Source organism: Beta vulgaris, chromosome 3 (genome assembly GCF_026745355.1).
Source record: "Beta vulgaris subsp. vulgaris cultivar EL10 chromosome 3, EL10.2, whole genome shotgun sequence".
Taxonomy (NCBI): domain Eukaryota; kingdom Viridiplantae; phylum Streptophyta; class Magnoliopsida; order Caryophyllales; family Amaranthaceae; genus Beta; species Beta vulgaris.
In genome coordinates, this window is record NC_079204.1 from 39,423,909 (window position 1) to 39,435,713 (window position 11,805).

Here is an 11,805-nt window from a genome sequence, read left to right on the forward strand (position 1 = left end):
AACCCACACTGTATACAATAGTCCCTCAACACCCCTTTGAAATGTTGTTTGTCACTAAATAACATCCAAGGTTTCAACATAATCCTTCTCCATTCCTCCTCGCCTTTGTAGTACTCTCCATTCTTGTAGATTCTCTTCAAATAAGACTCATCATTATCAACATCATGTTGCCAGTTACTAGTAGAAAAACGACGATTTGCGTCCCCCCATGTGCGTCGCACTAAAACGGAAACGACGCAAAAAGTGAATTTGCGTCGCATGTGAGCCAGAGTGCGACGCAAAGCAACTGCTCAAACCAACAGATACGAGCCATATGCGTCAGATCTAGACGATGTGCGACGCATATCGCTCATGTGCGTCGGACCCCGAGGCCCATCCGACGCACATTGTTGACAACTATCTGCGTCGCACGTCGTTGAGGTGCGTTGCAAATTATTAATTTGCATCGGACCCCAAGCCCATGCGATGCACATAAGTTGGGCCACCCTAACAAATACTATCCCTCTTAACCTAAAACGAAACAAATCCCTAAACCCTCAGTCGCGTCTCTCCCTCCCTCTCTCCCTCCCTCTCTCTCTCTCTCTCTCTCTCTCTCTCTCTCTCTCTCTCTCTCTCCCCTCTCCCTTTCTTTCACTCGCCAAAATTCGTTCATTTCACTTTGAAATTCGTTCGTTTCACTTCGAAATTCATTCATTTCACTTTGAAATTCGTTCGTCGAAATTCGTTTCGTTTCATTTTTTCTTTGTCGTTGTGAAGGGCGTCATTACAGATCAAGGGAGCCGAACTATTGGTCGTTGTGAAGGTATTCTTTCTTTTTCTTTGTTTTCCTTTATATCTGATTTTTTTATTTATTTTTATGGCATTTACCTTCTCTCATTTTCAGATATGAAATTTCTTCTCTCGTTTTCAGATCTGCAATTTTCAGTAAAAGGATGGTATTTTCCGATGAACTTTGATTTTGATTCTTAATCTTTTCTCCTTTCACCGAGGTTGAATTTTGATTCTTTATCTTTTCTCGTTTTCAGATCTGGTTCTTCTCGAAGTCTTCACTAGTAGAATAAATGCTTATTGCTGCGGTCAAAAAGTGGCCTATTGCGGCGGTTTTGGCCACGCAGCAATTAAGGGGGCAGCAATAGGTATTAATTATATTGTTGCAGTTTTGACCCGCAGCAATATCTACAAATATTGCTGCGGTTTTTAGGCCAAATCGCAGCAATATTATTATGTGTTATCAATTTAAAAGAAAATATTACTGCGGTTTTGGCTAGAAACCGCAGCAACATCTTGGCCTATTGCTGCGGTTGTTGCCCAAAACTGCAGCAATAGCTCCTGATATGTGCAAAAAAGATTTTTTTTTTTTTTGCATTTCAAAATTAAATTTGAAAGATTTAAACCATACAATTAATCCATCCACTATCCACCAAATTTGTAGACAAACTGAAGATCTCATTAATATATATAAAACAACATTATAACTTACTAATTACAAAAATTATAATAAAAACAAAAAGAATAAGAAACTGAAATTCAGAATTCTAAATCTAAAAAAAAATAAAATAAAAAGACGTTTGCGAGAAACAGATAGTGCAGCAAATCTGCCTTTGCGAGAAACAGCGAAAATAAAAATCAAATACTATATCTAAACAAACTAGAAATCCACAATCCTATTGCTTATTATCGTTGTGTTGGTGGTTGATGATGATTTGATGTGCGCAGAGATCTGGTAATCGAACCACCGCTGTCAGCTCTAATGCGAACCACGTCGACGGCCGACGAAGAGACGACGACGGATGACGAAGAAACGATGACGGACGACGAAGAAACGACGACGGACGACGAATTGAGAAGGGTGAAGGTGAAGTGAGAGAGAACCCAACAAAATCATCAGCCAAACCTCGTCAAAATTAGATCAGAATAAATTGCAAAACAAAAACAACAAATTGAAGAAATTAGTTCACCTCGATTTCGAATTTCCGACCTTGAAATTGCCGAGGAGTCGAAGACAAGTAACGACGAGAGACATTGGTGGCGTCGCCGCACCAGAACTCGACGTGGTGGAAGCGTTTTTCAGTAAAATTGAAGAAACGAAACCCTAGAATTTCTTCTTCGAGGGAATAATTGAAGTTTTTGATAAGATTTCTATTGTTTTACGATTGTAATTAGGGATTGAAGAAATTATAAAGATTTTATTGAAGGAGAGAAACGATGTCGTATAAAGATTTTAAACCGACAAAGATGTTTTTTAAAATAGAATTCCATGCCTCTTCCTCCATGGAGATCCCTTTCTTATTTACAAGCAAAATAGCTTTCACCTTATCAGAGACAGATAATTCCGGAAGAACAGAATATCAATAGCTCTTCTGTTACTGGCCATAAACAGTGCAATGATCATCTAAGGCAATTCCAATCCTCTCTTCAGCCCGAAATCGGAACAGAGCGGTTGTTAAAGCCTATTAAGATTGATACTAGCAGAAGGTTGAAACTTGAAAGGAGGAGAACTTCTTCATTCAGGACACATTGAGTTGTACATAAGTTTTTACTGCGGGAATTGTGACTTTTTTGGTGGAACGAAGGTGAGAGGAAATGAAGGTGAGAGGGGGGATCTGAAGTGAGAGGAAGGAGAGGGTGAGAAATGAAAGAGGAAGTGAGAGGAAGTGAAAGTGAAGTGAGGGGCATCGTTTCTATTAAACCCTAATGATAATATTGCTGCGGTTTTCATAAAGCACCGCAACAATATATTAAAATAATAATTTTTTAAATTATTTTAATATATTGTTGCGGTCTTACGTGGAAACCGCAACAATATTTGTTGTTCAAGGCCCCACTTTATTTTAAAAGTATGTGTTAGACAATATTGCTGCGGTTTTGGGCGGGAACCGCAATAATATTGTCAATTTCTATTTTTTCTTTTCTTTTTGCGTGTTATATTGCTGCGTATAGGTAAAACCGCATCAATATTACCGCAGCAAATAACATTTATTCTACTAGTGCTTGTAGTTGCGTTTGAGGTGAAGATCTGGATTGCTATGAGATTACATGAAATTCTCGAAGATCTGAAATTTCGACTGTAGTTGCTATGAAGATTACATGAAATTCTTCCTCCTTCGACTGTCATCTCCGGCTGTAGTCCGCGTTTGAGTTTTCTATTTTTATTTTTAATTTTATCTCCCCCTCATCTTCTGGTTAGGGTTAGGATTTCTTTTTTCTATTTTTGATTTAGTTTCTTGATTGTTCTCTATCGTTTCTTATTTTTTTTCGTATGTTTTAGTTATAGATCTGATGTTAGTGGTAATGGTGATATTTTTTCTTCTTGTATTTTTTTTCAATTAAAAATTTATAAAACAAGTTCTTCATTTCCTTTTCAATTACTTCACACCATGTAACTTCTAGTTTTTGTTGTTTTTGTACCACTACCAACTCCACTTTCTATGCTTTCTAGTAATCGCTAGTTTTTTTTTATAAATTTTTTTTTAAAAAAAAAATTGCAATTTGCGTCGCACGTAGCCCAAGGTGCGACGCAAATCACTCATCTGCGTCGCACCCTAGGCGATGTGCGACGCACATTACCCTTTGAAGCTTGGTGTTGGGCTGGGAAGAGCCATCTGCGTCGCACCGTATACAACGTGCGACGCAAATAGCTAGCTAATCTGCATCGTTTTCGGATACGACGTAGATCAATTTCAGGTCATCTGCGTCATGACCTATGCCCATCATCACCTAAGTCCTCCTCTCCCCATCTGAATACAAAGGGTCATGATCACCATCTTCATGACCATCTAGAGGGTCTTTTCCACCCTTCACAGTTCCGCCACCAACATCCCTCTCCAATGTGAAATCCCCTAACTCCTCCAAACCCCCCAAATCAACTTCAGGTTGTTGTAGGGGTTGGGAAACAGGTTGGATCACAAGTCCTTTGCTAGTAGTTGTTTTCTTAGGTTTTTTGTTTTTAGGAATACAGATTCAATGGATTCTACAGCAGGTTGTGTAGGGGTATCAGCATGAAGGACATGAGGTGCATTTGAGAATGAGGCCATTTGAGACAACACAGTGACTTCAGGAGTGGCAACCTGTTTCTTTCTATTGGTTCTAGGTGGCAGTTTCTTTGCTTTTTTGGTTTCTTATTCAAAGCTTTCCTAAATTCAGGGTGTTCGTCCAAATAATTCTCTATATCAATTACGGTCTCCACATTGGATGGTTTACTCTATCCATGACATCATTGTCTATGGAAGGGAATTGGTCATCTTTAGGAGTAGGGGAACTAACTGTTTTTTGGGTCATCACTGCGTGTTTCAACTCCACTACTAGTCCTAGGTTAAGTTGTTTCATACAACACATTCTTCTCCTTTCCCAAACCCACTGATAACTTCAAGTTCCTAGTTGCTTTCACACATTCACTTAACTTATCCAAGAAACCATGTATCTACACCACTTTTCTCTTACTAAACCTTTGCAACATAGTCATCAAATCTTTGTCACTAAGAATTTTTACTGCCTTTATCTTAAAACAATAGTGGGAAGTAGGAAATTCAGGCATCTCATAGTATAACACCCCGATAATTCTCTCTTTCTGGAAAATACTTTTACAATAAACCTTAGAGAATTACCCAGGCATTATCGCCCGTGTGATAACGTTTAGGCTTACTCAGAATTTTCCATCGGAAAACAACTTACTAAAACAACTTTATGAAAACTTATGAAACCAATAACAATATTTGAAACTAAAACACACCAACTTAAAAACTAATGTCTGAAAACACATGTTCCTACGAAAGCAACTTAAATTGTCCTAGTAATACAATGAGTCTCTCCATTCTAGATTCCCAATGAGATTCATCTGCGAACCTGTAATGTTAATGCTTTCTCGACTCTGCTCACCCGAAGGATCACCACAGGATCAATAGGCAAAGCCATGATCACACACACAACAAGCACGTAATCAGCAAAGCTGAGTACTACATATCAGACATAAATAATCCTAAACATGATACTACAAAAATAACTTGAAGGGATAAATAATAATATAAGCATATAATAATCTGCAGACAACTTTTACTAAACTAGACTCTAAACATTATTTCTTTCTTTAAATGGAATAGTTATTGGACGAGTTGACTTATCTAAAAATATGAAATACGGGAGCTACCACATATTCCAAAAATGACCTGCGATATCGAGGAACCTTTGAACTAAAAGAGGGATGGTGATCAATCCATTCCTAGAAAAGCCATGGGCTACCACCATGTACTCCAACCCTTAGTGTCCAACTCTAGACGTGTACCAGTCTAAAGTCTATAACTTATTCTCGTTTCACTTTACGTTAAATATATTTTATTACTTGTGTTGACACAACAAACAAGCAACACATAACTAATACCCAAACAATCATAACAGAATCTCTTTTTATCTTTGGATTAACAAGTCACTAGTAGAAAAAGGTGAATTTGCGTCGCCCCATTTGCGTCGCACAAACACGGAAACGACGCAGAAATACCATTTGCGTCGCACGCAATGAAGAGTGTGACGCACAACATGGGTCCATATCATAAAAAGAAGATTTGCGTCAGACAGTTTGAAGCACGCGACGCAAATGATCCAACAATGTGCGTCGCACGTATCCAAGTGTGCGACGCAGATGACACAAAATAAGGATGGGCCAAGCTTTACGTCGCGTGGGCCACGACATACGACGCACATGATGGGCTTCGCATATTTAACTGCAAGTTTCTCTTTAAACCCTAAAACACTACCCGCCTCTCTCTCTCTCTCAGTGCGCCTCTCTCTCACCCTCAAACCCCAAAACACTACCCGCCTCTCTCTCTCTCTCTCACGGCGCCTCTCTCTCACTGCGTCTCTCTCTCCTCGCCGCTCTTTCAACGTCTAGATGAAATCCTTCAACGTGCGACGAAATTATTTTCGGTTTTGGGTTCCTTAATTACATGAAGGTTGGGGTTCTCTCTCACTGCATTATTTTCGGTTTTAATCATGAAGGTTGGGGTTCCTGAATTACATTGAATCTGAAATTGACGAAAACACGCATCCTTCAACGTGCGACGAATTATGAAGATGAAAACACGCATCCTTCAACAACAAAGAGATTCTTTACTAGTAATTTTCCTTTTTCATTCTGATTTGTTCAGGTTTTTTTAAAATTTTTTCGATTTGTTTTTCGGTTTTAATTTTCAAATCTGATTTTTTTTTTCCAATTTAGATCTGAAAACTAAAATCTGATTTGTTTTTCGATTTGTTTTTCGGTAGCGGCGGAAGATTGATACAACGCAAGCAACAGTAGCGGCGGATGACAGTACCGGCGACAGATGTTATAAGTTTTTCATTTTGTTTGCAATACATACTGTAAATTTAAGTTTTTCATTTTGTTTGCAATACATACTGGAATTTTGTTGGTTTACCAGTGTTCAAGTTGTAAATTGTGATATTTATGGATTTTTTTTTATTTATTCTTTTGTGTTCCCTTCTTCTACTACAATACTGGAATTTTGTTGGTTTACTGTTGTGTTCGAGTGATGAGAATGGTTTTTTGTTGTTTTTTGTTCGCTTTTTCTTCTTCTACTGAAATTTTGCTCGTTTAGCCTAGTTCATGAAATTAAACTTTTTTTAAAAAAAATAGCAATTTGCGTCGCACGTAGCCCAAGGTGTGACGCAAATCACTCACAGTACAAGAAAATGCTAATTAACGACGATTGGACAGCGACGACTATATAAACAATCGGTATTGGGGTAAATAACGACCGCGTAAAACCGATGGCCCCACCGACGGCTTTTTAACAACATCACCGACGGCTCTTGCGGACGTTAGTATTAACGACGGCTTCAAGCCGTCGGTGCCTGTTCTATTTTGAATTTCGGATTTTTAAGGATTTAAGCGACGGCTTAAAACCGTCGCTGCTCTACATTATGCAGTCGTTGGTTAACACGACTTAAACCCACTGCTTCCTACCCACGACTATTTTTCAAAATTTCCTCCTTCCCACTAAGTGTACTCGTTTTTGAAGAACTTGGGTTTGCGAGAGGCGAAACAACCGGCGAAAGATTGAAGGCAATTCCGGCGACCGGGTATCTTCGACCGGCGACAAAGACCGCATTACCGGCGGTAATTTCTACCCCACTTTTTCTTTTAATTTTTTTTTTCTTTTTTTACCCTAAAAATTGGGTTTTTGGATTCAGTTGGGCAAGACGCCGGCGGAATTCAGTACTTCAACTGCCGCCTCCTCTGACACGCATCACGACCGCCGCCTCCGCCGCGCGCGTTTTCTTCCAGTCCAGTTCAGTCGGTAAGTTTTTTCTGGTAATTTATGTTGTTGTTTAACAATTATTGTTTGTTGTTGTTGTTTAATTTGTTTAATTTGTTGTTGTTGTAATTTTTGGTAATTAGTGTTGTTGTTTAATTTGTTATTGTTATTGTTTGTGGTTGTTGTTGTTGTTGTTTGTTGTTGTTGTTTAAGCATTATGTTGTTGTTGTTTATTTTGCAAGTAATGAGAAGTGCGAGGAAGTTTTGTTGTTGTTTGTTGTTGTTTTGTTGTTGTTGTTTACTTGCAAAAAATGAAGGATTTTTTTACATGTTTTGCAATTTGTTGTTGTTGTTGTAATTTTTGGTAATTAGTGTTGTTGTTGTTCATGTGTATATCTGTGCTTGATGGCCATTAAGAGTTGATCTGTTAATGGAATGTAGAATGTTGTTGGAATTGTAATTTAGATTAAATTCTTGATTGCGGATTGAGTTTCTGTTTTTTATATATGTGATTAGATGTTGTTAGAGGTGATTAGCACAAAGTCACTATCATGTAACGTTATAAATATAATTTAAGTATTTAAATAAATATGTTGCATCGTCATGTGCCTAGAATTGTAGAATTGTACGTAGGTGGGTTGTTAATGACTATTGTGATTGAAATGGTTTAGAATTTGTAGTATTGGTCACTATGAAACAGAAGGGGCGTTGGTGGATGTAGAATTTATAGAATCATGTCTAATCCTAAGGGGCGCGGAGGTCGAGATGGCTTAGGTGGAAGCCAAGGTCGTGGGCAATTGATTCCCAGGGAGCTTTTTGAGTCACCAGGAGCTCCAGAAAACCCGAACCTTGGCTCTGAGACGCACCGAGATGATTCACAGGCACGTGACATTGGTGAACGCGTACCGGAGATGCCGAGTAGCCAGAGGGAGGAAGCTGAAGGGTCAAACCGTGCATCAAAAATGGTTTTGAGCCCTACTGGATTGTGGTAAATTTCTAAATTAATATATGATTCATAATATTTATATTTTCAATGATATTGACAATTTAAGTGTTTGTTTTCAATTCAGGTTTGATGATAACAAAGTTAGCGGGTCCATCACTGACATTTTCCAGGGTCATTTTCGAGAACCTTGGTTTAACTACAGTGAGGTGGACGATGCAACAAAGACGCATTGGTGGAACTCATTCACGGTATGTAGGAATCAAATTATGAAGAATTAAATTTATTATATTAGTTTATTAACAACTTGTTTTAATGTTTTTTAAAGGGTCTTTACGAATGGGATCCTGACTTAGATGGCCAAATGAGAAAAGCATACCGGATGAAAAATCGTTTGATAGACTTGCGGTATTGGGTGCTCAACAAAGCTAAAGAAAGGCCAAAATGGTTGGGGAAAACCATTTATGAAACAATGAAAAAGAAAAGTCAGGAGCCCGCATTCCTCGAGAAATCTGAGAAGGCAAAGAAGAACCGAAGAGGTGGCTCCCTCTCTAATCCAGTTGAGCCGTCGCACTTTCAGGGTTCCATCTCGGCAGCACAACATGCTAAAAAGATGGTAAGAACGTTTCATATGTATTACTTAGTTTGAATTTCATGATTTTTTCTGTATATGTAACAAATAAAGTCTATGTTCAAAAATGTGTATAGGCAAAGAGTAGAGGAGGAGTACTCCCTACCACCCCCGAGTTGTTCTTGAAGACTCATTTCAAAAATGTTGCTGGAAAAGGAGAAATTGCAGCAAACAAGAGTATATTATTTAACCAAATGCAGGAGACGTACAACAAGAAGCTGGATGATTGTAGCACTCAAGGGTCACAGCCAAACCCTGATTTGTTGTATTGGGAGACAGTTGGTGGGAGGAACAGAGGAAAAGTGCAGGGGTTGGGTCAGGGAGATCATTTGTACTACAACTCTTCATCTGGGCGAGGAGGAGATGGCTCTTCACAACTATATGAGCCATCGATGTTTTCTCAGCTAGAGGCGCAGGTGGAAGCCAAGGTCGCTGCACGGATGGTAGAAGTGGAGGCAAAGGTCGCAGCACGTCTGGAAGAGTCAAACCGGTCCCTCGTGCAGGAAATGATGCGGAACATGACTAATTTTGGCCATCTATTCTCAGGTTGCAACACAGGACCCTCTCCACAACGCAGACCAGAGGATGACCCGGGGTTTGGTGGTGGCGGCACTAGTGCTACAGAGACACCCGCCACAGTGTAGTTTGTTTGGTTTTGGCAACTAGCTAGATTACTAACTTATAGTTTCTACATACTTAGTCTAACTTTATATATGCACTTAGTGTCTATATTAATCGGCATAAATCTAGTTTTGTTTTTAGGTGTCTCGGTATATTTTTCTGGAACTCGACTTTTACTCGATTTCCTAACACCGGGATTTATTTTGCATACATATAATTCATCAAGCTAGTTTGTTTAATTATAGACATTTAGTGTCTATATTTCCCGACATTGGGATGTATTTTGTGTACATAAATCTAATCTATTTCCGGTTTTAGTTGCATATTTCTTTGTTTAAAATCTAGAATGTGATGGAGGCGACGCAAGAAAATGTTTAATGTAGTATATTTCGGTGTTGGCGTGCAGTACAGGTTTACGTATAATTTTGGAAAACATTATTTTATTATTTAATACAATTAATAAAAAAACCGACGGCTAAACTTGAATCAACGACGGCTCACCAGTCGTTGTACAAGAGAGCAATGCTGCCAAGGAAGATAAAGGCAACGACGGCTTACTGAAATGAACGACGGTGTAGAGTCGTCGGTAAAACAACGTCGGCTCCAACTCGTCGTTGAATCACCGACGGTTCTACACCGTCGTTAAACCACCGACTGCTTAACACCAACGCTAAAATATATGCACCGACGGCTAGCCGAGCAGACGTAATTGAGTGAAGAAAACCGTCGTTAAAATTTACCGACGGTCAAACGGTCGTTGATATATAATTCAGCGACCAAAACTGCAACGTTGGTCATTCAACGACCGTTGGCCGTCGGTGTTGTTATTAGCGACCGCTTTTGGAGAATCAGCGACGACTTTAAGCCGTCGGTGACTGGGCATTTTCTTGTAGTGTCACCTGCGTCGCACCCTAGGCAATGTGCGACGCACATTACCCTACCCTTTGAGCTTGGTGTTGGGCTGGGTAGCCATCTACGTCGCACCGTATACAACGTGCGACGCAAATAGCTAAGTAATCTGCGTCGTTTCCGCATACGACGCAGATCGTTTCTGAGTCATTTGCGTCGAGGGCTTTGGCGTCGCACCATAGTCCGACGCAAATAGGCGCCTCACATCCGACGCAAATTGCCTTTTCTGTACTAGTGAGTGATCACAACTTATCAATCAAGACTCTTTTAACTCCTTTTATACTTTACTAACTTACTTGTTGAACCTAGCCAAAAATCAACTTTACCTTTATATAGGTAGAACTTCTAACTTACCAAATAAGGTCCACAGTCCTTATAAGATAATAAATAATACTCAAAGAATACATGTAAGACATGATTCACTCTAACTTATATTAATCCACTCACGAATTAATAAATAAACTTGACTTATCCGGCTTGCATCAATCTTCCATACAAACATTTATAATCATAAACACTTCTAAATCACATGTAGCACACAGGCATATAACATGTAAAAATAATTCCAGTAATCATATATAAAAACAAATAGAGTCCTATACATGATACTAGTAAATAAAATACTCTTAGAGCATGCTTCTAAATCACATAGCACGTAGATAATGTAATTACCTTGTATACACTAGCCTGTAGGCCACTTTTAAGTCTCTAAAAGTCTCCTACAACGTAATCTCCGCCTAGAAAATAAAGTAATGAAAATAAATATCTCCAACTAAAATTTACAGCAACTTTAAAAACGATCAAAACCCTCTTAAACGTGTTTTAAAATCGTTTTTACGTACTAAACTTTCATTATTTTTAATCCCTAGTATAGTACAACTATTCTAGTGATTAAAATCCTTTAAAACTCTCTAAATACTTATTTTTCTGAAATTACAGCACTTATAAGATTTAATAAATTTTCTGAAAATATATTCAATATATAAAATTATATACTAAGTAAATCTCATGATTTATACTTTATATATATAGTTTCTAGTGATTAAAAACCCTAAAAACTATAAATTTCATGATAAAAACTAAAATAAACTTAACATAATAAATCTGAAATTTATTATACTAATATTCATGATATCCGAAAATTATGTACATAAATAAAACAGTATTTTAATTCACAAATATGAATAAATAACAATATAATAACATAAAAACTAGTATTTTAATGGAATCTTAGAGAGGAAGAAAGAAAACAACCACAACAATGGAGGGAAGGAAGGCGCCGGACAGCACAGCAGCCACGACAGGGACCGGCGGCAGCAAATTCGGTTTTTGAGAAGTATCCGTGACGTTTCTTGTTGAACAAGAAACGTTACTTGAAGAAGAAGAAACGAATTTTTGAGAGAGAAAGATGAAGAATACGACGCACAAGGAGGAGAGAGAGAATGTCGAGTGAG

General features: G+C 38.3%; 1 protein-coding gene across 1 annotated transcript; it reads left to right on the forward strand.

Moving 5' to 3' along the window:
• Positions 1–7,981: 7,981 nt before the first annotated feature.
• Positions 7,982–9,531, forward strand: LOC130590811 (uncharacterized). Its single transcript, XM_057393368.1, has 3 exons — positions 7,982–8,235; positions 8,318–8,441; positions 9,022–9,531. Exons 1-3 carry the CDS (start codon positions 7,982–7,984, stop codon positions 9,463–9,465), a joined length of 822 nt encoding a protein of 273 aa, XP_057249351.1. The 3' UTR covers positions 9,466–9,531.
• Positions 9,532–11,805: the final 2,274 nt, after the last annotated feature.